Raw genomic sequence first — 27,360 nt, forward strand, 5'->3', positions numbered from 1 at the left:
TACATATAATCCACCCAACTATATTTGATCTATAGTAAAAAATAATAGTGTTAGTACTTTCGCGAAAACTTATTCCTTAAAAATAAAACTATTTATTTTCTAAAACAGACTAATAAATAAAAACATATTAATATTTTTTCTAATTGGTTTTATATGCAAATAAACACAAACAAATTCTACGATGAACAAACGTTATCTCGACAATGTGGATATAATAAAAAATAACTAATGTTATTTTTTTTAATCAGCATAGACTACACTATTAGCAACATCACACTTATACAAATTTAAAACAAAAAAAATAAACAATACAAACAATACAAACCGAAAAGAAACACCCGCGCGGGCGCGCGGGTCAAGATCTAGTTCTTTCTTAAAAGACATGATAATAAGTTGTATGTTTCCTTGACATTTTTTTGAATTGAGAGAAAAAAAAATGCACAAAAAAGTACAAGGGATTATACAACCACCCATAGTATATGGGAATCCAGAGTAAACGAAATATTTTTAACTAAAGAGTAGATACAAAATTAACAATTTTGTAAGAAAGTAAACATTTTGGGTTAGCGCGCAATATATAATATTTCTATGTGCGTACAAAAACCGAAAACAAATTAGCAAAGAGAGTAGATTAACCTCACAATTAAAGTAAAAGCCATCGACATGAAATGATATTTAGTTAATGACCTTATTGACATACTTTTGCTGCGCCTTGGTATCCTTTCACTGGTCTTGAGAGAAAAATATAGATTCACGTCAAATCACCATCATCGACAATAAGATAATGAAAAAGAATTCACGTTGATGCTACCTTATGCAGTTTTTTTGCCACAAGGTTTAGTACTCCCTCTTAAGTAATTAGATCACGATCAAGCTTCATGCGGCCTTTCAATATAAAAACGTTGCAGGTTGCATACAACAAATCATTTACAATATCAATTTAACATGCATATAAATCCAAATTTGAATATGGCGACGAAAACGAACGGCTCTCTCATCACACTTCTTCTTCCATCGATTAATCAACACCGAAAACTTAAAATATTGAAGACTGAAGATATAAATAGCCACTCCTTGGATGTCCTCTCAGATACAAGTGAAACCACTTGAATGTCTTCTCAGATTCAAATTAAAAAAGGAATAGTGTTTTGCATAATGATTTTGTAGGAGATGCGGAATTTGTTCTCTCTTTAAAAGTTTTGATTTAGTTATATGCATCCTTACTTTTTTGTGAGTTTATATGGTTGAATCTTAAACAAGTGGCGATGGGTTGGATATGAGAGGTTCATTATACAACATGGATCTGTAATCAGGTATTGGGATAGGTACTCTAATCTCATTTGTGTTTTGTGTTCGCTGAATAACATTTCTGATTCATATCTTTGTTTTTCAGGTCACTCACCACCAAAATCACTCAAATCATTTCAGTGTTGATCCACAAACTGTATATATTTCAGCAAGTCTTCTTCACTTAAAATACAGTCTTATGTTCTTTATTGTTTTTTTGTCAATATAAGACATATATGATTACTTTGTCTTGATTTCTTTTTTTTTTCTTTTAGGATGAAGAGTTTACTGTGAAAAGAAGAAAAGAGAAAGAGTGATATTCGAGAAATCAAACTTGTTCATCATGCTAACGAAGAATGCACTATAAAATATCTGGAAATGTAATGAGCAGAATTGAGTGAGTAGCTTTAGTTCTAACATACATTTAGCTTGCACTCTAAACCATTTCGTAAAGAGATACCACTACATTTACTTGGATAGACAAATTTTTTTAATAAAATGGTACATCATTTTGCAGAAGTGTTTTACGAAAACTAGTTTAATTCAGTTTCAGCTAATAAACTCTTAACTTTTGGAAAATTTATCTTAAATAATTAGCAAGATATGTTGATTAAGTCACAAGTGGTTCTGGCATATTTTCAAGAATTCTTTGATTATTTCACCTGAAAATTTCAACCATGGCAAGGTTTTTTTTTTCAGAATAGTTAAGAAACGTATGGGGTTGTCTCAATGCATAACATAATATTTGTGTATGAAAATATCATCTTCTGGTCTGAGTTTAATTGTATCTTTCACATCTGAAGAGATTTGCACATGAGTTGATAAACTGGAGAACCTACAATTGCATGTTTCTCAACTTCATTTAGGGGCACATATGCTTTATGGGATTTGCCAGTAAAATTTGAAAATGCAATGAGCAGATTTGTGTGACTAGCTTCAGTTATATCATAAATCGATCTTGCACTCTAAGAAATTTCATATAGAGATACATGTGCATTTACATGAATTGACAAAAAGTAAAGTTCATATTTGAGTTGAATCTCAGAGTTGTTGTCACTAATGGTTAGCTCCTGATTAAGTTGCGCCAAGTTAACAAGCTCAATCAACAAATCATCATTAGAATTTCATCTGATTGCAACAATGATTTTGAATTCGTGGAGGTAGTAAAGAAAGGAGAACCAGCCAACATTGAAACTTTTCTATAACTCGAAATGTTAAAATTCAAAAATGTATAAAAATACGTACCAAAAGATTATAGAGCCACCCATGGTATAATGACATCCATAGTAAACAAAGTATTTCTAACCTATGAGTAGACACAAAGTCAACAATGCTACAAGAAAGTAAACATTTTGGATTAACCATATTGAATTTTTATATGTGTGTACCAAAACACGAAACATTAGCAAAGGGAAGTAGATTAACCTAATCAATTTTACATTGAGGTAAAGACCATCAGCAAGAAATGAGAGGTAGTTAATGGCCTCATCAATCTCTTTTTGATCCTTCTTAGTATGATTTCCTTGGCGATGAGTGAAGAATATAGATTCACTTAAAATTAGGGTACATAATTTGCGATTGCGTGTATACGACGTGATTTCAGAAGAAGTATGTAGACTAGTAGTATTATAGCTAAGTGATGGATTAATAAGTGCTAACACATGCTTAATAATTTGACTTTTAGACGTCATTGTTTGATTCATCCAGTTTGGTACTCATTAGTCACATCACTTATAGTTTTCTTAAATGTGTATGTTTTATTGATAATGTCAATGGATACAATTATAGGACCTGAAGGTTATCTAAGAACAAGAGAATACAAAGGTATTTTGTTATGAGTACAATGTGAAGAAATTCAAATCCCTTTTCTCGTTCTCCGTCCTTCCCTTTTATATTTGTTGAGGGTGTGGATCATAACAGTGACGTATCTATGGCGAGTATGGTTGGCCTTTATGATCGTCTTTAATGCCTTTATCTCCTTTACGTTTCGGTTTGAACTGGTCAGCTTGGCAGAATCACTTTGTCAACTCGGGATGGGCCTTCGACCTACGTCGGCCCATTGTCTTTCAATTGGATCTTAGCAATATTGGACTGGACTCTTGGACCGAAATCCTCATAGAGTGACTTATATTACTCACCCTCTTTCTTCTCCTTTGCAGGTGAGCATAACAAATAGTTGGATATATGGATTGTTGGTGTTTTGAGATGACTATATAAGACTTTTGTATGAAATTTATTTTGGTTACTGAATTTTAAAAATATTTTCTTATTTTATTAAAAACTTTAATATTTTAGTTAGTTTTTAAAACATAATTTATCACAAAAATTAAAACATAAATATTATTATTGCATCCATAATATAAGGTGGCTTGGCCCTTGACGGTTACCATGGTTGGACTAGAGAGAAGTTAAACCAAATCAGTGATTGTGCATTAAACAACTTTTATTCAGAGGTATGCTGGACGTTTATAAATACAGTAGAATAAAAGATTGTTTTAAGGTATTTCTAACTTCATTCTATTTTCCAATCTAAAATAAAATTTAGAATAAAAATGTTATACTCTGTTTTTACTTTATAATATAATAAATAGTGGGTTTACCCTAGATATAGAATAAGTTATTTTAGAATCTTATATAATAAAACAGACTTGCCTCTCTCCTCATTAAGCCACGTCAGCATGGAGGGAGGGGCTTTTATTGACACGTGTCACAATACCAAAGCCTCTGCGATTGTTTCCGTCGGCTGTTCCGTACTTGAGCGTACTGGGCTTTTATTAAAATGAATAGATTAGGCCCGAACTTGAGCCCGTTTAGAAACTCATTCAGTGTTAGGGTTTGTCGTCGTCTGTCTTTCTCTTTCACATAACGATGTAATTCACAGAGTTGAAGCGTCGATCCAAACTCTTTAACAAGCACCTCTCACCATGTTTTCTCTCAGATTGACTAACAAGCACCCAGATTCCATGTCTGTTTTCGTTTCTAATCAATCTCTCTCCTCCAAAGGTTTGTACGAATCCCTTATCAGATTGGATAAATTAATTCTCTTATTCAGATTATCGGACCCTATTTATTGACAAAATATCGAGTCATGAAAACCTATGTTTTGGGTTTGGGGGTATATCAATCATGCTCGAATTCTACTTCTATTATTATGGCATCATTTTTGATCAAATTGTTTGATTCCCGTTTTCGTTTGATACTTCTTGGTTACTATTTAACTGAATATACTTTGAGTTTCTTAGGTTGGTTAATGATTTATGTTTTGTCTGTAAGCACTTCCAGACGGATCTAAAGGGACAGCTAGATAGGTCCAAGAAACAGCAAGAAAGATGTCAATCTTTTCTCTCCGGCATCAGTGCGTTCAGAGCACCTTATGGACTTTCCAGGCCCTCCTCTGCCCCTGCAGGCTGCGGCCACCAGCCTCAGCTACCAACAACAGCTTAAGAGCCACAAAATACTGTCTATATGGAGATATTCATCAACCTAAACTCATCAGTGGTAAGTCAGAGGATGTATTGATATTACTCTTTCATGTTAGTACTCATGTTGTTTACAGTCAACTGAATCACCTAACCATTCACTCCATGACCAAAAGAAAGTGCAGAAAGAGCAGTTATAGTACCATAATCGGACGCTCATGTGTGACCCTTTTGGAGCAGCAGGGCATGCTCTTGGAACGGTGTGACATTTTTCAAAATTAAACGGTGAGTTAAAGGCCGGTCGGTGTAAGGAAATTGTTGTTACCCACCTCCTCCGTTTTTGGGAAGCAGAAAGTTGGAGAGCTTATGGTTCTGGTTAATTAGCAGGTATGCTATCTTCACTGAATCAGTTGTTTTGCAACCTCACTGTTGGAAAAGTGAATTATAACGTTTGATTGTCAGAGTATTGCTTTCTTTTTTTCACTGATTTGGAGTTTTGATTGTAGCATCTATTTCTGCTTGATTTGGTTGTTCTAGGGGAAACTCTGGCGTTCTCGAGGGCGTGTTGTCAATGGCAAAAATGTAAGGAAAGACTGATAATATTATTTGCTCCTATATCATATTCTAAGTATCGATGTTAATCATGTGTTTTCTTTCTTTTATAAAGGGTGGTTGTGTTGCTTTCGTTTTTGGCTACGTTGTCAATATTATCACGGACATGTATTCTTTGGTTAGTGAAGCAAATGGTCAGCATCACGGGTAGATGGTTTTCCTATCTTATGTCCAATGCAATTTATTTTGTAGATTATTAACCAACAGTTTTTCTTCTTCAATCAGACAAATGAACTCTATCAGTTAGCCACTGTTGCATTTTTATCTACTCATAGCCTGGGTGAGTCCTACTTACCCTTCCCTTTTTCATGTTTTCCTATAATATTTGTTCATTCCTTGTCCTGCTTTAAAAAAAAATGAGAACTCTGCTGTCAACATATCTGTTTGACTTGGCATTTATGTTTTCAGTGTTGTGATAAGCGAGGGTTAACTCTAGAATTATGTTCTTTTTCCGCATGGGTCATGATATCAACTATGGATCTTGCTAAACATACATTGGGCAAGTAAGTTGTGATCAAGTATTACCAGAAAAGACTCCTTTCATCTATTTGTCTCTTTTTCCTTCTTCGGGAACTGTTTTTAGTGTCCTTGCTGATTTAGCGTGATCATAGTTGAGGTTCTCATAGCAAAGTGAATGTTACGGCTAGGCTAGGAAGTAATCAGTTGACAATTAGTTAAAGTTAAGCCTTTCAAAGAGTCCACAGACTGACCCATGTGCTTTATATTTTGCTGCATATAGAACCTATCCTAATATGTTGTATTAAACACTATCGCAGACTTTTCCCAAAAGATTGTTAAATTTTCATATTATCTGTTTATGTGACATGGGTCTGGTTGATTCTTTATTCTGAAAAGTTTCAAGAGAAATTTTGAAAAGGATAGACACTCGCCGAATGAGAGTGATGTTGTGTTTGTGATTGTTCTTATTCTAATATGCTTTTTGGTTATGTTTTGTACACTGAGTGATTGTTGAAGTTATGTCTAGGAATGGACTTTAATGAGTATGATCAACCAAAAAAAAGAATGTCGAAGATGGTGGTGATGAGAAATTAAAAACTGAGGCAATTGCTTTGGAAGGAAATGAATTTGACTCCTGCACAAATGCTGCTATACCCTCTTCACATTGTCTCTATTAATCAATTATTCAGGTACATGGGGCTGATTGGATCATCAAGGATTATCAACTGTTTGATGAATTGCTTTGGAAGGAAATGAATTGACTCCTGATTTGTTTTGTATTTTATAGGGTTTTCTGGTTTATAAGGACAAGCTCAGGAAAAAGCTCAGCTCTCTATTCAATGAGCTTAAAACATCAGGAGCCAAACGGCAGCAACGTAGATTTTATTGCCCTGTTGTTAATATGTCATTCAACTTTGTGCCTTCAGGCATGTTCAATGAAATCGTATCTGGTTCGGACAATGCAAAATTGGTTTTAGACTGATTCATAATTGGTTTGAGTCTAACAGAATATAACCATTGTTCTATAAAGAAAAATCAGTTGTCCTTCACTGAAGTAACACATCTAAAATTTGTCTTCTGGTTGTTGAATTATTGGGAACGCAAACTAACTAAAAGTTTTATTTTCTCATATATGCCTTCTAGACAAAACTAGAACATAAACGTGAATTTATGTGAATTACTAAATTATATTTAAAAAGTCATAAATGTCAACCCCCACCCCATGCTAAATATAATTGTTGTAATATTGTGCATTTGGACTTTTTCAGTGTGATTGAAGGTATATTATTGTGGTCGTATCATAAACCACTAACCCACCATCACATTTTAGCTACTCGCGGTGGAGAACGAGCTCTTCATGGCTGATGACCCGTCTTCTTATGAGGCACCTCAATCTCATCAGATATGAAAGGTGCAGCCACATCCACGGTTGCAATGAACAAGATATGGATCACACTTTGCTTCACTTACTACTTTGATATATCTTCTCACTTTTTTGATAAATCTTGGTCTTTTTCACATCTTCAGCAAATGTCACCCATAGAACAAGCTAAAGTAGTCAACGAATTCCAAAAGCATTTTGCTCAAATGGATGTGATGGTAACAAAAAACTCTATTCATTTCTAAGAGCATAATACTTAGAAATTCTGGTGTAGTCGAAAATACTGGTTGTCATGTTTATTCTTATGCATATATTTGACTTCCTTTTTTTAATTCATAAAATGATGGACAAAGTAAAATAAAATTTAAATACCTCCATATATTTACTATATTTTTCCCTACAAACACAAAAATAGTTATGAAATCTTAACCACAAAAATAGTGGTTCGGATCATTGACAAGGCAATTCGCAACATGATTGCATGCTTAATGAAACGTTGGTTTGAAGTTTCAGTTTAGAACTTTGCAGTCTAAAACATTTTCTTAAGCCATGTAAATTTTCATCTGTAGGCTTTTATTTTTTTTTGTAAATTCCTATTCTTTATACAATGATCAATGAATTTCACATTTCGTAAAAATAATAGTTTTGAAATCATTAATATATATATATATATATATATATATATATATATCACTATTCAAGATCCGGCGCGTAGCGCCGATATACCCCTAGTGAAAAATAAAGTAAACCTTTAGAGATTGTCATAACGGGTCAACGAAAAAGTTAAATTATGTGAAACGACATCGTCGTAATTGGGATCACCTGGCCTTTACGAGAAAAGTTGAACAAAACTAAACGACGCCGTGGGTAGTAAGATCACATCACATCCTTGTGTATCATGAGATTCGGATCGAAGAAAGGAATATGACCCGACTGCCCGACCCGATGGTGTCGATACGTTCTCTGAAGCCCAAGTCATTCCTCAAAGTCTCTCTCTCATTTGTTTGTTATTCCGACCAAATAAAAATTATATATCAAGAAATCTACCCACACCCAGCTTTCTCTCTCGTCTTCTTCGTTGAATTTGCTTTTCTAGGGTTAGAGAGCTCTTGATCGATCGAACTAAGGGATCTAAGAATGGGTGGAGAAGCAGATTCGAGTCAGCCTCTGACTGCTGCCACGGTGTCCGTCAACGTCAGGTGCTCGAACGGATCCAAGTTTAGCGTGAGAACGAGTCTCGATTCCACCGTGGGGGCCTTCAAAGAGTTGGTCGCGCAGCACAGCGAAGTCCCAGCGAATCAGCAGCGCTTGATTTACAAAGGCCGCATCCTCAAGGACGACCAGTCTCTTCTCAGCTACGGTGAGAGTTTCTTCATCTTCTCCTTCTCTGAGATGAATCCCTTAAATAATGATTTGTGATCTGATTTAGGTTTGGAGGCTGATCACACCGTTCACATGGTTCGAGGCTCTGCTCCGTCTTCATCACCTCCTCCTTCTGCTCCGGTTAACCAACCCACTCCTCCTAGTGTTACTAGAGGTGTTGGTTCAAACGCAGGAGAAGCTTTGTTCCCTGGGCTTGGATTCAACCCCTTAGGTGGTGGGAATGCTATGTCTGGCTTATTCGGAGCTGGTCTTCCTGATCTTGATCAGGCACAGCAGCAGCTAGCTCAAAACCCTAACATGATTAGAGACATGATGAACACACCAGCCATTCAGAATCTTATGAACAACCCTGAGTTTATGAGGAGTATGATTATGAGCAACCCTCAAATGCGTGACCTTGTGGACCGCAACCCTGAGCTTGGCCACGTGCTTAATGATCCTAGCATCCTCAGGCAGACTATGGAAGCTGCGAGGAACCCGGAGCTGATGCGTGAGATGATGCGGAATACTGATAGGGCCATGAGTAATATTGAGTCTATGCCTGAGGGGTTTAACCATCTTAGGCGCATGTATGAAAATGTCCAGGAGCCGCTCATGAATGCTACTACTATGTCCGGGAACGCGGGGAACAATGCTGCTTCGAATCCTTTTGCTGCTCTCCTTGGAAACCAGGGGGTTACTACGCAGGGTGGCGATGCTTCTAATAATTCTACTACACCGAGTGCTGAGACGGGGACAGGGAATGGTATTCCTAATGCTAATCCACTTCCTAATCCTTGGGGTGCTACTGCTGGTAAGAAACTTCATTCCCCTTCTCTTAATTGCCTGAGTGATTAGTCGTCTTCTAAAGGGGGTGTTCCATAATATGTTATAACAGTAAGAGTGGCTTGGTTATTAATAGAAGTTTGTGTTTACCACGTTGGTTTAGGAGCAATATCGTTTATAATAAATTGCTTAGTTAGTTTATGTAGTTTCTTTCTATTTGTTGTTATGATTAAGTTTCTTGGCCTGTTTCTATGTTAAATTTTACTTGTAATGATATAAACATTATTGAACATATTGTGGGGACACTTTACAGGCCAGACAAACGCCCCAGGAAGGACAAACTCTGGTGGGGATACGAGAAGCCCTGGACTTGGTGGTCTTGGTGGCTTTGGAGGCCTTGGTGGTCTTGGGGGACTTGGTGGACTGGGTATGCTTGGAGCGGATTCACCTCTTGGAGCCACTCCGGATGCTTCTCAGTTGAGCCAGATATTGCAAAATCCAGCCATGTCCCAGATGATGCAAAGCTTACTCTCGAATCCACAATACATGAACCAGGTAACGCCTAGACTACCTATGCTAAGAGGTTGTTGCCATTGTGATGAACATGTGTTTAATGTTTTCTCTTGGTTGCAGCTTATGAATCTAAACCCACAACTCCGAACCATGCTTGATTCGAATCCTCAGTTGAGGGAAATGATGCAGAACCCAGATTTCCTTCGTCAGTTTAGCTCCCCGGAGATGATGCAGGTCAGTTGGGCCTCCTTTCTTGTGTTTATGCATGTGAATTTGGAACATGTTGTCCCTCCAAAGAAACATTTCTGTATCTCTAAGCTATTACCAAATGATGAAGTTTCATTAACTAAAGTCATTGATTGTTTTTTGGTTTTTAGCAAATGATGACTCTACAGCAATCACTTTTCCCTCAGAATAGGAATACTACCAGCCAGTAAGTGTGGATATCCTTCTCATGTCATTTATATATCTTAATTGTATTTTTTTGTGTGTTATATTGAGTTTAGACAATAGTGTGTGACTAGCTAAACAGATAATCCCATTGGTGGTGAATGATCTTTTATCTTAAGCAAGGATTGAATCATGAGTAATAACAGCAACTCTTGTATTTTTATACTGGGCTTATCGTTGGTAAACCCTTACTTAGGGCTGTGAAGCATTTTAATTGTTGAAATACACTTGAACATAAAAGTAAACGTTTTTTGTTTTGCCTTTTTGGCATAAGCTAACAGAGTGTTGATATCTCTTATTAATTTTTAATTTCCATCAATCCTTATTCATATTCCCATTCCATCTTCTCTGCAGGGAACCGGGACAAACTGGTGCTGCTGCCGCAGGTAGTTGCAACTATATGTTATCTATATCTGAATTATAATGGCTTGAGTTGTTTCTCTTATAGTCACCTTTTTGTTCCATTTGCTTCATCAGTGCATGTTTTATTGTAGCACATACATATTCACATGCAACTTATTGAGTAAATTGGTACGAACGCAATGTTTATAGGGACAGGCAACAACGCAGGGCTGGATTTATTGATGAATATGTTTGGCAGTCTTGGTGCTGGCGGCCTGAGTGGCACGAACCAGTCCAATGGTTAGGTTTCACTGGAATTTTACTCTCTGTTCTTTCTTGTTATTCTTATGTATATGTAGCGATGGTTCCGCTGAAACATTTTTCGTGTTTGATTCCAGTTCCTCCAGAGGAACGCTTTGCGACTCAGTTGCAACAGCTGCAAGAAATGGGATTCTATGACAGAGCAGAGAACATAAGGGCTTTGCTTGCGACCAATGGAAACGTTAACGCTGCTGTAGAACGACTCTTGGGAAGTATTGGCCAGTAGCAGCAGCAGGTTCGTGAACTGATTGTCTCTCATCAAATCTCTCAGTTATGGAACTCTTATAATTCATATTTATGATAGGATCGTGAAACTTGTGGATAAAAAAGCCGCACGATAGGTATTTGTGGTCATCTTCTTTCTCTTTACCCGTCATCCCCCAAAACATTTGTTTTATATATTTTGTTTCATCTTTCAGATTTTATTTGAGTTGTTACAACTTACATATGTAAGAGCTGGTTTGGGAACTTGGAATTGCTACTACATTAACGTTATCCTTAATTTTACGTTGTGATTTGTTGTTCATCGTCAAGAGATTCCAAAGAGGTTTTGATGCAGTTGATATCGAATCGAACAACAACAAAAATTAGTTTTGATTTGGCTTGATAACCTCCGGTTGGAGACCGTACCCGGTTCAAACCAAATTAGCCAAAATTATACACAATTGATGTCAAAAAAAGGGACCTGAACCAGATAAATAAATACTTTTTTGTTTAGTTTGATTGGTCTTCTTCTTTTTTTTTTTTTGCTCTGACGTCTTTTTGGTTTTAGTACAAATTTAATTATGTATTTGTAAGTGATTGAAAAAAAGTTGATTTGAATGAACTTTTAGATGATTTTGGCTGAATTAAAAATTTACAATGATTTAGTTAAACAATTCTAAAATTCTTTCTTGAAATATATTACATCAAAATACTCTTAAAATCACTACAAATTTCTTTAAATCTATTACTTAATATATTTTCAATTATAGTAGATATAAAGTTTATTTTAAAATCACAAATTTAGAAACACAAAAACTCACAAGAGTTTTCAAAATTTATGTTTGAATAACTGAAGATCTATAATTTTAAATATAAAATCAATTTTATCCAAATTGAATGCACCCTCCCCCAAGGCTTGAAAAGCAGAACAATATAATTGTTTTGACTTAAATTCGAATAACCAAAAAATTAAAGAAAATGAAAATCCTACAAAACAAGGGGGCATGGTAAAGGAATAAAAAAACAATTCGACAAGTAACTGCTAAAGAAACCGCAAAGTAATTAGCGACTCCACGAATCAAACTAACTTCTTCCTTCCTTCTACTACATAACTCCCACTCTGTCTCATTTTTTCTCTCTTTTCTTTGGACGATGAATAACAATTTAGACTTGGATCTCAATTTGAATCCCCCATCGTCTCCCTCCAATGTAACTCCCTCGAGTCACAACCAAGCCCCGAGAAGAAAACGCACTAGAAGAACCTCCAACAACGAAGCCACTTCTTCATCCTCTTCAAGGCGTAAACCTGACCCTAATGCTCCCTTAATCACAGAACCATGCAAAGTATGTGGCAAAAAGTTCTGGTCTTCCAAGGCACTCCATGGACACATGAGATCTCACCCTGAGCGTCAGTGGCGCGGCATCAACCCTCCTCCTAACCACCAACCAACAGCACCACCGGTTTCTGTTACAGCGGAAGAAGGTCAAGTGTTGGCTAATGCCTCCACGACCGGTTCAAGTGTAGGAGTTGGAGGACGGTTCGAGTGTGAAGGTTGTAAGAAAGTGTTTGAGTCACGTCAAGCGTTAGATGGACATATATGTTCCGCCATTTTGAACTTAAACGTAGATCCACCTCCTCCTTCTGCTCCTCAAGAGATCGTTGATGAAGATGATAAGAGTAAGAGTGTGATGGTTGTGTCAGAGATGAATCATCGGTGTGACATCTGCTCGAAAGCGTTTTCTAGTGGTCAAGCTTTGGGTGGTCACATGAGGCGTCATTGGCATAAGGATCGAAAGGAGAAGAAACAAGCTTCGACTGGTATCGATCTCAATGTTCCTGCGTCGACCAACTTGCCCGGTTCTTCTTCAGACACATTGCCAGAGTCTTCTTTGGATCTTAGGTTACGACTCTGACATTATAATATATATAATGGGTATTGGTTTCTTTCTCTTTACGAAACTCTCTATTTTGTGTGTGCACGATTTGTGTGATGAATTTATACGATTGGGGTATTGTAATATTCTATTTTAAACTTATTTGTTGACGGTGAAATTGCATTATAGGATATATGTGTTTGGTAATATTCAATATAAATGTCAAAGTTAGCTTTTTTTTTTAAGTCCATCAGTTTTCATAATCGTTAGATCTTTATGTTTCTCTGTGTAAGAAATGTTATATTCTTGTTATGTTTTTTTTTTAACTGAAACTTCACCTTATCGAATGTTGTATCCTAATATTTGCATTACAAGAGATATGGAAATGTAGATTCACTAAAAAGCCAACTTTATTTTCAATCTAATTTTTACAGAGTGCTCGTTACAGTTCCATTTACAAATAGTTGTTATTGTTAGTGAAATAATGAGGGGAATATTATTAAGTGAAATAGAAATGAGTTCATAACATGAGAGGAATGTTTCTCTCCAACATTAGTTAATTTTGTTCTAAGAAATTAGTTGTTTTTCAGTGATTTTAGTTAAAAATGATGAAACCTTAGAGAAATATCTAATTCTACGTACTAACTTGTATATTTGTAACCTTAATTGTTAGGATCTCAACGAAACTTTGTTATGTTAGCTTTCTAATTTTTCTCAAAATACGGTCATAATAACTAAGCTTCAATTATGTTATTCAGCGACATATATTAAAAACGACATATATAAAAATAAAATATTTTGTTCGCTGCTATATTTGTATAGTCCGATTGCTGCTGGAGCATCGTTGAGGTTGATGCAGGCTGTGAGTAATGGAGTTCCTATGTCCCATGTGCTCTCTTCTGGGCAGGAAATTTCTGGCGTGCTTGTAAAATTGAAGGGAAACTCCTCAAAGGTGGTTAGTAAGAAACCACCAAAGTGGCGAGATGAAAACAATCATGTAGAATTGTCAAGGCGCAAATGTTACCCTGAAGAGGAATGAACATCTTCACAAGTTGTATCACTGTTTTAGAATTATGTTTTTGTCTTTGCTAAAAATATTTTTTTTTTTTGCCTAAATAGGTATTTATTTACTGTACACATATTTCTATACATCCGCAAATAAATACCTATTTACCAAAAACATAGTTTTTCTTATGTAAATCAGGATTTTGTCTAACCACGTTATAATATTTTTTGAACCCAATGTATAACAAAATGACCCAAATTTTTATACTAGTAATTATACTATTAACTGAAAAAAACGCTTAAATAAAACATTATAATTTCATTGGCTGATTAATTTACAATGGTGACTCAACCAATTTTGCTTTAAGATGTCCAGAACTCGTCATTAAACCTCTCTAAACTTGCTGAAATAGCTAATGCATGATTAATTTCTCTAAAATATTTTAACTACCATTTTCTCAATCTCGGGTTGTCTTAGTCTATCATATGGTTATTCTAATCAAAATTCGCTGGGTTGTTATACTCTAATTTCAGTTTGGTTTCCAACTCTTTTGTTAAATCTTATATTGTATGGTTTAAGTAATATATGTCGTTTGTTACACAAAATTACTTAATATGTAATTCCAATATAAAAGTTACATGTTCTATGAATTATGGATTATAGTTTATGTTTATAGACGTTTAGATTTATTTTAGGGTCTAGTGTCAATGTATGAAGGTCAGAATATCGGATAGGTTTCGATATCTCTTAAATCACCTGAGTAAATCTTTTTCAAAAAGAGAATACGCCAAATAAATATATCCCTCAGAGGAAGTGTTTTTCCCCTTAATAGAAAACTAGACTTTGACCCGCGCACCTGCGCGGGTGTATATTTTGAAAAATATGTTGATATTTATTTTTCATGTAATTATTGGGGTTTGGCAAAATGAATCCGAGGAACAGAACCGATACCGATCCGAAAATATAGTACCAAACCCGAACATAAATTGATTAAATATTCGAATTATTCAAAATTTTGTTATTTAGAGAACCGAATCTGATCCGAACCGAAGTATTCGGGTACCCGAATTTATCTAAAAATAGATTTATATACTTAGATATATTAATTATGTTTAGATTTAACGTATATAAAACATCAAGAATGATACTTTTAAATTGGTTTAAATACTTGAAAATATATATTGATAGTCAAAAGTAAATATCTGAAATAGTAAAAGTATACTCAATCACCAAAAATACTTAAAATAATTATTGATTCTGTATCCAAAATTTTAATTCAAGCCAATTGATATGTTAAGCTTAGGTATTATGACATATGTTATTCAAATTTATAGGTAATATATTATTTTACTTATAAATTTTGAGAAATTTAAAATATAAAATGATTTAAAACTTTAAAAATAATTTAAATGGGTTATCCAAACCCGAACCAAACCCGCAAAGATCCGAATCGAACTCAAACCAAAATTTAGAAACATCCTAATAGGACTGAAATCTTTGACCCCGAAAACCCGAAACGCAAACCGATCAGAACCAAACCCGTGTGGGTACCCGAAAGCCCATCCCTAGTCATTATTATATATCGTATATTGTCATCATATAATTAATCGTATTTTATACGTATCATCATATAAGTAATCATATACTCCCTCTGTTTTTTAAAGATGGATGTTCTAGAGAAATATTTTGTTTCCAAAAGATGTATTTTTCATGTTTTCAAAGCATATTTTGTCAACTAATAATGAAAAATTGTGTGTTTCAAAAATATTAATTACATTTCTTTTAATTCTATTGGTTTAAAAATATAAGAAATATAAAGTTACAAAAAACTATGCATTAATAACTAAGTTTTAATATGGTTTCTTAATAAGTGTGAAAATCCTAGAACATTCATCTTTAAAAAACAGAGGGAGTAATTAATAGTATTTTATACGTACCATCATATAAATAATTACATATATTATATTTTTATAACTTACTATGAAATATAAAAACCATAATTTGAGTTGGTATTTCAAATTGAGCTTTGTATTGTATTGTTCTTATATATATTGACAACATTTTTTTACAATGGTTATTGAAAAATAGTTTAGTAAAAATCCATTTTTGAATATATGTATATTTTTGAATCAATTTTTGATATAAATCAACTTTGAATTATTATTTTGATTTGAAATATGTATATAAAATTTAAATTTTGTTTTATGGTTAGTTTAGAAAAAAAAGTTTTAGGCAATTAGATTGACTCATTTTCGTATATTTTAAAACTGGTACAGATAGATAGTTTCTTATAATATGATGGATTTTCAATTTTTTTTAATAACATGAGCCCATTATCCTTTTTTTTTCTTGATACTATTATCCTTGTTTCCAAACAAATTAAGTTTTTTTAAAAGACTACAATTCATGTTTCCAAACACTCTAATTTTTTTTAATAGTCCTATTCAAGTTTCCAAACAATGATTATGTACTTCAACTTTAATAATATAGATATTTTAGCAAAAAAAGAAAGAAAGTGTTTTTCCCTTTGAGAAGACACTCTCAACAATTCTTTATGTGTATTTTCTTTGTAACACAACATTAAAAATTAATACAAAACTTAATAAAATCAAAATATTATTATAATAGTGGTTAGTTTTTGAGCCTGTTGATGCTCTTAATTTGGGCCTTGTTCTGTTGTAGGTATGGTCCATCTAGATGTCTTATTTAGATGTTTTATTTGGTGTTGTTCGTTTCTATATTTCGTCTATGCATTCAAATGAATCATCTTAATGCAACTATGTCCGTTCGCTCTTTATTTTAACTTTCATATACACCCAGAAGGTATTTTTAATAAACTGACTAAAATAGACTTGTTTTTATATTTTTGTGGGTTTGACGGAAAAATCCGTTTTACGGTTTTGGCCGAAAAGTGGGCTTTTGTGGTTTTGGACGAAAAAGTGTGTTTTTGCATTTTTGAATGAAAAGAGCATTTTTACAATTTTGACGGAAATGTGCATTTTACGGGTTTGAACGAAAAGTGCATTTTTACAGTTTTGGCGGAAAAGTCCATTTTTACGGTTTTGGCCGAAAAATGCATTTTTGTGCGTTTGACAGAAAATGTGTGTTTTGTGGTTTTGGCGGGAAATGCCTTTTTGCGGTTTTGGCAGGAAATGCCTTTTTGTGGTTTTGGTGGGAAAATAATTTTTTGACGAAAAAGTGTGGTTCACTATTTTGGTGGGAAAATATTTTTTTTGTAGTTTTGGCGGGAAAATGCGTTTTTGCAATTTTAGTGGGAAAATCCAGTTTTCAATTATTGTGGGTTTTTAGGTTTTGCCAGGAAAGTGAATTTTACCGTTTTGGTGGGAAAGTACATTTTTACGATTTTGAAGGAAAAGTGCATTTTTACAGTTTTGTCTAAGAGGTTCGGTTTTACGTTTTTTGAGGAAAAATGCATTTTGCGGTTTTGGCGGAAAAGTGTGTTTTGCGGTTTTGGTGGGAAAATGTGTTTTTCACTTTTGATGGAAAAATGTTTCTGCGGTGTTCAAAAAAAAAGGAAAAATGTTTCTGCAAAAAAATAGGATTTTTGGTTTGAAAAGATTATTTTTATTTTAAAACATTATTTTCGTCATTTATCATTTTAGACTGAACTAGATATATCTGCATTTAGATGCACCATGAAAACTCATCCTCACTTGGATGAAAATTTGAGATAAAATTTAAAAAATCTCAAAAACTTGTAATGTATTAAACGAACATTGATTTTAATCTTCATCCAGATGGAACACTTGGACGACGAGCAAACAAACATCATCTTGCTAGTCTGAATTTAAGTTTATTATTCCTGTGTCTAACATTCTCTTACAATTGCTGGATAATGTTTTTTATATAGATATATCAAATTGAACAATTGATCGATTCCGAAGAAACCCAATCACTACTTAAATTCGTTTGGGATCCAGGTAATCATGTTCCCTTTTGGAGAATTCTTTTGGAGAACTCGTTCCTCTACACATATAAATGTTTTTTTAATTATTTTATCTATACTATTAAAATAGAACTAGAAATTTATCCGCGCATCCGTGCGGGTATTATTGGTTCTTACATTTTTATACATTGATATTTGTTTTTCATAATTAGTATTATATATTTTAGATGAGTCGTAATATAACTAATTGTATTCAAAAGATCTGAATCGAATCGGGTAATATAGTTATTTTTTGGTAAAAATATCAGAATCCGTTTCAAATATATTTATTATTTAGATATTTTTAGGTTTTTATACATCAGAACCAAACTCATCCAGACCAGAAAGTCTCAAGTCAAAACCCACACATAAATTTATAATATTCAAGCATGGCCTAATTTCAAAAAAAAAAACAATACCCAAGAACAACCGTACCTAAATGGATAACCAATGTTCATGCCTAACTGATTTTATAAACTAATAAAAAAGACTTTTTCTTTGTGTTTGGCTACATTAAGTGAAATATAAAGATTTTTTTATTTAGTAAAATAATTATATGGAACGAAAAATAAAGTTAAAATAAATGTAACATTTTTATTATTTTGATTTAAGTTATTATTTTATTTACAAAACATGTCTTTGAATTATGTTTCTGGCTACGTAAGTTTCCACCGATTGAAACTAAAATTTTTTTTTAGTAAAACAAACTAAACCGAATTATTAACCATATGCAAAACCCATTTATTTTATATTTTTGATGTTATAATTGGCACAAAGTTAATGTTGATTAACTTATAAATAAAAACCGGCACTATATTATTATGGTAATATAATTAATGATGTGATGTATTATTAAGGTATTATAATTAATAAGTGAAATATAAAAAGACAATTAATGTAATTATAGTAATGAAATTACTAAAAAGACACTATACTTCTTTTTTATACTACTATCAATGTTTCCAGACAATTATCATTTATACTGCTATCCATGTTTCTAAGCGGTACTAAAAAATATTTCAGTTTTAATAATATATAAATCTTTTTTTTAGATTCCTTTGAACTTTGAAAGTATTTACAACTGTGTCATTATCATTTAATTTTAAGAAATCAATTTAAAACAAAATATGCCAAGAAATATATGGAAGCCAAATATTGTAATATAATTTTATTATCTAAAGTATAATATAAAAAAATCTCCTAGGATAACTCTTTTTAGTTTATTTTCACAAAAATAGCTCTTAAGAAGAAAATTGATCAAAAGAAGTTTTATTAAAGTGTAAATAAACCTTTATACTTTAGGGTTAGCTAATCTAGACTTAGTGTTTATAATTAAGGGGTGGGGGTTTTTGATGATGTAGTTTTAAATTTTAAAAAATAAAAATTATAAAATAAAAATAGGCCATTTTGGTTATTTTTTCGTTCTCGATGATATGTGACAAAAATTAAAAAAAAACTATTTGAGAGAACTGTAGAGAAATTTCCTACGATAGTCCTTTTTAGTTTATTTTTACAAAAATAGCTTTTAATAAGAAAATGACCGAAATAAGTTTTATTAAAGTGTAAATATACATTTATACCATAGGATTAACTAATCTAGACTTAGAGTTTAAAGTTAAATGGTGGAGTTTTGATGATGGAGTTCAAATTTTTTTAAAAAGAAAATTTAAAACTTTCAAAATAAAAAGAACAATTTTAGTTAATTTTCTCTTCAAAGACTATCTTTGCGACAAAAACTAAAAGAAACTATTGAAAGATTGCCCTATAATATATCTTAGTGTTTTAACGTGAATCATATGCTCTTTTTTTGTTTACAAAGAACGTGAGTCTTATGTATGGCACACCTTATTCATGTTTACGTACATGTATTATTACACAATTTTATATGAAGAACATTCACCTTATAAATATATTAAACTAAATAACTAAATATAATATAGTTAAAATTAATATCAAACATATGATTAAATCAACACAAGGATATTTTGGTAATTTTTTTACTAAATTCATTTGAATGAAAATGAAAATAAAGAAACAAACATAAGATCCATTTAGATGATTCATCTAGATGAGCTATGTGGATGGACAAACAAACAATCACAAAAATCTGAATGGATCATCTGAATGGATCATACAAATGGATCATTTGAATGGAGATTACAAATGGAGAAACAAACAGGGCCAAACTATTAACCGTTTTGTACATGTATCATGTATAGGAAAAATTATAATGTGAGTCACTCAAATTTACATTGTATAATTATGTATCGTACATTTTCTTCATGTTTGAAGAACCACCATGAAAGATGTAGTTCAGCTTATGTGCGAGTTTTAAAAATATATTGTAACTTCCCGAGTTGTGATATATGGAAAAGTCTTAAGAGAATTGTTTTGGCTATCTATGTGATATATGGTGTTTTATACATCTTGTATATATGCTTTTAAATTGGTTTTCAAGTCTTTATCGAGTCTTCCTAGTCCTTTTGGAGTCATTACAGGTCTTGAGTTGCATTGGATGGGAGATGGACCAGCTGGAACAAAAGAGGCAGAAAACAATGCAATTTGGTGGTTTTCACGCAGAACAGTCTTGATGACTGTTCCGGATAGCGGAGCAACCCGAGTGACTGTTCCGAGTGAGTGTTCCAGCGGCAGAGATTTTTAAGGAAACTACAAGTCATTACGGGATTTGCCCTAATCATCCCATCTTTCTCTCCCAGCCGCCTGTGGCTTTGATATATCTTCTTTTTCTGTTTTTCCTGATCACACTACGCTGTTTTGGAGACAAGGAACCAGACCTTAGAGTTGGAGACTTGAGATTTGCTTATTGTAAAGGGAGAAGGATCTCTACACTCTTGAGAAGAACCCCCTGAACCCTATTACTTTATTTCAGTCATATTTCATGTTGCTTTATATCTCTGTCTCTGTGTTTTCTTGCTCCATGGCTGAGTAATCAGCTTGCTTAGTCTAGGGTATTAGGGTGTTAGATCCGTGAGCTTGACATAAATAAGTTATAAATCGATTGTCTTCATTTATTGTTGTTCTTAAGGCTTGCATCAAGTTAACCACTTAGTGCCTGATTCTAGGTTTAATCTATTCATCAAAAGTGTTATAGGTTGCTAGACATAACTTGAATGAGCATTGCATCCCTAACCAGCGAAAGTAGATGTTAGGGTGTTTTGTGAACATATCGGACTTGACCTCTATTGCTTGCTGTCGCATCTTGATCCAAACGAGAGTTTAGGTATCAAGATCGATCAGCATAGGGAGCAGTACCACGACAGTGGGCTGTTCTACTTGAGTGATCCGAGTTCTAGACTTGCTCTTAATTAAACTTGAATAATTGTTTGGCTCACACTTGTTTAACACCCGATCAAACCACCCTAGGCTAGCATTTTTAATCATCTGAAAACTTTAATTCAATCTATTACTTGCTTGTTACGATTCCTCAACTTTAAAACCCCCATATTGTTTTAGCTTGATTCTGATCCCATAAAGATAAAGTGTAAGATTTGGTCTCTGTGGATTCGATCCTAAAGTGCTACATCGACATACCATTCGATTGTGGTAGTGTGCACATTAGGTTATTTGGTGTGCGTATACACGTAATATCAAATTGGCGCCGTTGCCGGGGACCATCTTTTTACCTTTATTTTTCGGTTATTTATTTAGTCTAAGACCTCTAACTTGCCTTATCCTTTTTGTTGCAGCTAATGTTCCAGGTGCATGACCAGTAGACATACTCGGAGAAACGCACAAGGAGAGTTAGTTACATTTACCAACCAGGAGCTAGCAAGGTTAGAAAGAACAAATCGTCAACAGCCAAGGCAAACTGACACCACTATGGGTGATCACGCCAATCAGGATGATCTCGCTGCGGCTATGGCACTCATGCAGCAGCAGATGCAACAAATGCAGCAGACCATCCAAGCTCAGCAGGATGCTGCTGAACAGGCTGCTCTCGCGCGGCAGGAACAACAGGCGCAGACTGTTCCAATCGGGCAGAGAAACCTTCCGCGTAACATCCCTACTACGCGCTCTGCCATTGTTCCTCCACTCTGCACCAGGCAGGACTTCGAGATCAAGCCTGCTTTGATCGGTCTAGTACAGAGAAAGGTGTTCTCTGGTCTCTCTACAGAAATTCCAATGGAGCATATTGAGAGCTTCGAAAAAGTCTGCAGTTTCACTCGCGCTAATGGTGTTCCACCAGATTACATCAGGTGCATGTTATTCCCATTCTCTCTTGATGGAAAAGCTGCACGGTGGTTGAACTCTCTCCCTACCGGCTCTCTCACTTCATGGGAACAGGTCCGATCAGCGTTCCTCAGCCATTTCTACTCTAAGGCGAGAACAGCTGCATTGAGGAACAAGATCACCTCCTTCAGCAGCTCACTGATGAGCCTTTCTGCGACGCATGGGAGCGCTTCAATGACTATCGCAGAGAATGTCCTCACCATGGATTTGATGATGATTATCTCCTGGACATTTTCTATGATGGAGTGGACTGGAAATACCAAGGTGCTCTAAACTCTGCGAGCAATGGAGATTTCATGACTCAAACCACTGCTGGAGCGTTTAAGCTGATTGAGAACATGGCTGCTAGCTCAGCTAATAAGAAAGAGGAGAGTGATTGCTCCATGAAAGGGAACAGTTCTGACGCCCAGAAAATAGATGAGCTGACTGCCAAGGTTGATCAGCTACTGAAAAACAACCAAGGGCACGTCTTCAGCATGGAGCAAGCTACGGCCGGGCATATTCAGAACCAGAACAAGCGACAACCGCAGAGCAATCAGCAAGCTGTTCCAGCTAACGGGAACAGTCAACCAGATGAGCTGAAGGGTCTGGGTATGATGATGCAACAATTGTTGCAGGGTCAGCAGGTTCAGGCCAAGGCGTTGAATCAGGTAACCACAGAAATGGACACCAGGATGGGCAACATGTTCACTGAGCTGAATAACAAGTATGACAATCTTGCGATCCACATAAGAAAGATCGATGTTCAGCTTGCTCAAACAACTGAGAGTGTCAAGAGGCAACAAGAGACGCTCCCTGGAAGAACTGATAAAAATCCTAGGACTGAGCACTGTAATGCAATAGAGCAGCCGTTCGCTGAGACTGCTCCAGGCGCAGAAGAGAGAGCAGAGCAGTCTGCTAGCTCTGGAGTGACTGCTCCTAGCGAACCTGCTGAGACTCCACCATCTCGAGTCTATGTTTCCAAGGTTCCCTATCCAATTCCACCTAGACATCTGATGGATCCCATTAGTGAAGAGCAGCTGATAGGTTTTAACAAGATGGTGAGAAGGCTTCCTAAAGAACTTGCATTCGAAGATGCTCTGCAGATTCGTCCATTGCTCCAGTTCTTTAAACACTGTAGAGAGACTCAAGAGGAGATCAAGGTCCTCTATATCAAAGCACTGTCTACACCAGCATTGAAGGTATTGCCTAAGGTTGATGATCCTGGAAAGTTTGTTTTCCCATGCTCCATCGCAGGAACAACCTTCAAGGATGCTCTGTGTGACTCTGGTTCTTGTGTGAATCTCGTCTCAAAGGCTATTGTAGACGATTTGGGTATTGCTGATGTTGAGCGTTCTCAGCTGACCCTGACCTTTGCAAACTCTTCCAGAGCAGTCCCATATGGAACCATCCGCAGCCTTCATGTTCAAGTAGGGGAATGCATTGTTCCTGCTGAGTTTCAAGTTGTTGAGATGAACAAGGATCATGAGATGCCTTTAATATTTGGAAGGACATTCATGGCTACTGTTGGAGCAACCATCGATATGCCCAACAAGAGAGTCTGCTTCTCCAACATCAACAAGAAAGTTTTCTACAAGGCTGTACCCACCAGATCTTCCTCATCACACGCCTCTCGCATCTCAGTGTTTGATGTAGAAAAGCTGAAGGTTGTTCCAGAGAAGGAGCATGGTGATAAGGGTGAGAGCAGGCTGTTATCTGATAAAGATCCATGCACTGATCCTACTAAAATCAGAGGGAATTCAAGGGTGAAACAGAAAGTCCAGAAGAAAAGGGTCAAGGGAGATCCTACAATGACTTTGATACCTCTCAAGTGTGATGAGAACTCCATTGAGTATGAGGTAAAGTGCAAAGGTACCTCTAAACCGTTCTCTAAAGTCAGAGCTATTCTCACACATGAGCTGAAGGAGAAAGGGGAAGCTGCTGTGAAAGGGTTGTTGAGCAGAGTTTTGAAGCTGAACATGTCTGATTGTGGAGCTTGTTTTGGAACAAGCCCTCCTGCTCAACCCGACTGATCCCAGTCACCAAGTCAAGCTAGAGACTTAAACCAAGCGCTTGGTGGGAGGCAACCCACTGGTGAGTGTCATTAACATTAGGATTTTCTTTTTACTTATTTTTGTTTTTAGTTTGTTGAGTCTCAGGTCACAAATCAGAAAATCCGAGACCCTTGACTGGAGCAAGCAGCTGGCTGCTCTCATTCCAGAGCATCCTTTACCGGAGCAACCGCGTCTTGCTCTGTCAGGCTGCTCCGCGCCAGGTAAGTATCTCGAACAAAAAAAAATGTTTATTCTTGATTTCACCTTCTCTCTGATTTATTTTCACACCAGGGACGTTGTGAAGTAAGTCTGGGGGAGGGTTTTCGTCGTTTACTAACTCGTTTCTTTCTTTTGTTTTTCTTTTGGGTCAATTTGAGTCAGTTTTTATTGAGTCAGTCAAAATTTTGTGGGAATTAGGACCTTATTCCGTGTTGATCACTAACCACCTCGTGCTTTAGTTATCTTATTCAGTGACCTTAGCAGTGGCGAAAGACACACATGTGGACCTGGAACACCCTGACATATCTCACTTGATTCTCCAGAAGTTCTCAGCCGATCAGGTTACACTGGGTAGACTTAACTCCACCTTACTTGAACCTAATCTTGACTGAAATTCTTCTTGTTATGGGCATTAGATCAGGGAAACGAGAACACACTCAGGACTTCTTATCCTTTTTATCCATCTTGCTGATCCTGAGTGGCTAGCTCATCTTTAGCTAGTTCCCACCCTGCACCTTAGCCTTTATTCCACCTTCATGCATTTGTTTTTCAGTGTCATATGTGCAGATATGTGCAAAAAGGTCGGAGAGGAAAGGATCAACGCAGCCTCCTACTCGTTACTGCTGCAGAAATTATGTCAGAAAGGAGAACAAGCAGATTAAGGGAGCAACCGCTCCATAACCAATGAACTGCGCAAGAGCAGGGGTGGAGAACCAGAATGGTCGCGAAATCAGAACCACCAGTGGCACTCAGAACGATCATGTATTACCTCCTTCTTCGTCACATCACCATATCAGTCTTCAAAAAAAAAAAAAAAAAAACGAGATTAATGTGATGGAGAAGGGGAAGAAAGAAAAGAAACATGGAGCCACTGAAAAGGTCTAGCAAGAAGTTGGTACCAAGTATTGAAGAGATTGTAGAGGAAGTGGAAAGCAGAACAATCAGTTGCCTGTTCCGTCATCAGAACAGTCGCACCAGATAGAGCAAAAACGAGTAGAGGCTGTGGACATCAATGGATCTATCCTCTCTTGCCATTTTGTGTGATATCCTGCATCCTCTTCAATGAAATGGTAGCCCCTAAACACTCTTAACTCCACCATTAAATAGCCTGTTCCACACCTAGACCGTCTACCCTGAATGATGCCTGTGATGAGAAGCTCACGCTACTCTTAAATGAATGTAGGGAGTTCTGTCTCGATAGTGTTGCTTTTTCAGGTTTGAGATGAAGAGTATGGAGCCGATTTTTGAACAGCAGTCAGTGGGGTTCCGGTAAGGGTGTGTTGTCCTAGTTTTACTGCTTGTATGGTTCAGAGATTCGTGGTTAAAGTATGGTTGCTGAGAATAGGAGAGTTCCCACACTTTCAAACCTTTCTCCCTGTTCTTGATACTTGACATTGTTTGAGGACAAACAAGGATCTAAGTCTGGGGGAATTGATATATGGTGTTTTATACATCTTGTATATATGCTTTTAAATTGGTTTTCAAGTCTTTATCGAGTCTTCCTAGTCCTTTTGGAGTCATTACAGGTCTAGAGTTGCATTGGATGGGAGATGGACCAGCTGGAACAAAAGAGGCAGAAAACAATGCAATTTGGTGGTTTTCACGCAGAACAGTTTTGATGACTGTTCCGGATAGCGGAGCAACCCGAGTGACTGTTCCGAGTGAGTGTTCCAGCGGCAGAGATTTTTAAGGAAACTACAAGTCATTACGGGATTTGCCCTAATCATCTCATCTTTCTCTCCCAGCCGCCTGTGGCTTTGATATATCTTCTTTTTCTGTTTTTCCTGATCACACTACGCTGTTTTGGAGACAAGGAACCAGACCTTAGAGTTGGAGACTTGAGATTTGCTTATTGTAAAGGGAGAAGGATCTCTACACTCTTGAGAAGAACCCCCTGAACCCTATTACTTTATTTCAGTCATATTTCATGTTGCTTTATATCTCTGTCTCTGTGTTTTCTTGCTCCATGGCTGAGTAATCAGCTTGCTTAGTCTAGGGTATTAGGGTGTTAGATCCGTGAGCTTGACATAAATAAGTTATAAATCGATTGTCTTCATTCATTGTTGTTCTTAAGGCTTGCATCAAGTTAACCACTTAGGGCCTGATTCTAGGTTTAATCTATTCATCAAAAGTGTTATAGGTTGCTAGACATAACTTGAATGAGCATTGCATCCCTAACCAGCGAAAGTAGATGTTAGGGTGTTTTGTGAACATATCGGACTTGACCTCTATTGCTTGCTGTCGCATCTTGATCCAAACGAGAGTTTAGGTATCAAGATCGATCAGCATAGGGAGCAGTACCACGACAGTGGGCTGTTCTACTTGAGTGATCCGAGTTCTAGACTTGCTCTTAATTAAACTTGAATAATTGTTTGGCTCACACTTGTTTAACACCCGATCAAACCACCCTAGGCTAGCATTTTTAATCATCTGAAAACTTTAATTCAATCTATTACTTGCTTGTTACGATTCCTCAACTTTAAAACCCCCATATTGTTTTAGCTTGATTCTGATCCCATAAAGATAAAGTGTAAGATTTGGTCTCTGTGGATTCGATCCTAAAGTGCTACATCGACATACCATTCGATTGTGGTAGTGTGCACATTAGGTTATTTGGTGTGCGTATACACGTAATATCACTATGCCATCAAAGTTGACTTAATTTTTTCGTTAGAAATCCGTTTAAAACTCCAGAATTAATTGTGCGTGGGCTGGAGTAGTGAAATGATGGATGACCTATCGGGGAGTTATTTGTGATACATGCGAGTGAGGCCAAAACACGGGGAAAGTCATGTGGTGTTTGCAGGGTCAGTAGACATAACTTTCGGGCCTTGGAAATATTAACGCACCGTCCATCGGACGGGATAAGGCCCACTGCCCGAAAGAACGGGCGT

General features: G+C 35.8%; 2 protein-coding genes, 1 long non-coding RNA gene and 1 other non-coding gene across 5 annotated transcripts; 3 read left to right on the forward strand and 1 right to left on the reverse strand.

The window, feature by feature from the left end:
- The first annotated feature begins 1,881 nt into the window (after positions 1-1,881).
- Positions 1,882-7,580, forward strand: LOC125576708. The gene is made up of 8 exons (XR_007315151.1): positions 1,882-4,290; positions 4,570-4,785; positions 4,883-5,093; positions 5,244-5,288; positions 5,374-5,465; positions 5,544-5,598; positions 6,304-6,466; positions 6,565-7,580. It is a non-coding gene; the product is annotated as an uncharacterized LOC125576708 (long non-coding RNA).
- Positions 7,581-8,078: 498 nt separating this feature from the next.
- On the forward strand, positions 8,079-11,458 carry LOC106428722 (ubiquitin domain-containing protein DSK2b). Of its 2 annotated transcripts, none has more exons than XM_013869476.3 (9): positions 8,079-8,518; positions 8,588-9,334; positions 9,620-9,861; positions 9,940-10,053; positions 10,197-10,252; positions 10,624-10,655; positions 10,822-10,911; positions 11,010-11,167; positions 11,237-11,458. In XM_013869476.3, exons 1-8 carry the CDS (start codon positions 8,296-8,298, stop codon positions 11,156-11,158), a joined length of 1,653 nt encoding a protein of 550 aa, XP_013724930.1. In that variant the 5' UTR covers positions 8,079-8,295; the 3' UTR covers positions 11,159-11,167; positions 11,237-11,458. The 2 variants fall into 2 exon arrangements, with proteins under 2 accessions (XP_013724930.1, XP_013724931.1); XM_013869477.3 differs by having other exon boundaries at positions 10,828-10,911.
- A 746-nt stretch (positions 11,459-12,204) lies between these two features.
- LOC106428716 (zinc finger protein ZAT2-like) lies at positions 12,205-13,189 on the forward strand. The gene has a single exon (XM_013869465.3). It carries the CDS (start codon positions 12,289-12,291, stop codon positions 13,048-13,050), a length of 762 nt encoding a protein of 253 aa, XP_013724919.1. The 5' UTR covers positions 12,205-12,288; the 3' UTR covers positions 13,051-13,189.
- Positions 13,190-22,316: 9,127 nt separating this feature from the next.
- Positions 22,317-22,422, reverse strand: LOC125576751. The gene has a single exon (XR_007315177.1). It is a non-coding gene; the product is annotated as a small nucleolar RNA R71 (small nucleolar RNA).
- Between the last annotated feature and the right edge of the window lie 4,938 nt (positions 22,423-27,360).

This window comes from Brassica napus, chromosome A7 (assembly GCF_020379485.1).
Source record: "Brassica napus cultivar Da-Ae chromosome A7, Da-Ae, whole genome shotgun sequence".
Lineage (NCBI taxonomy): Eukaryota > Viridiplantae > Streptophyta > Magnoliopsida > Brassicales > Brassicaceae > Brassica > Brassica napus.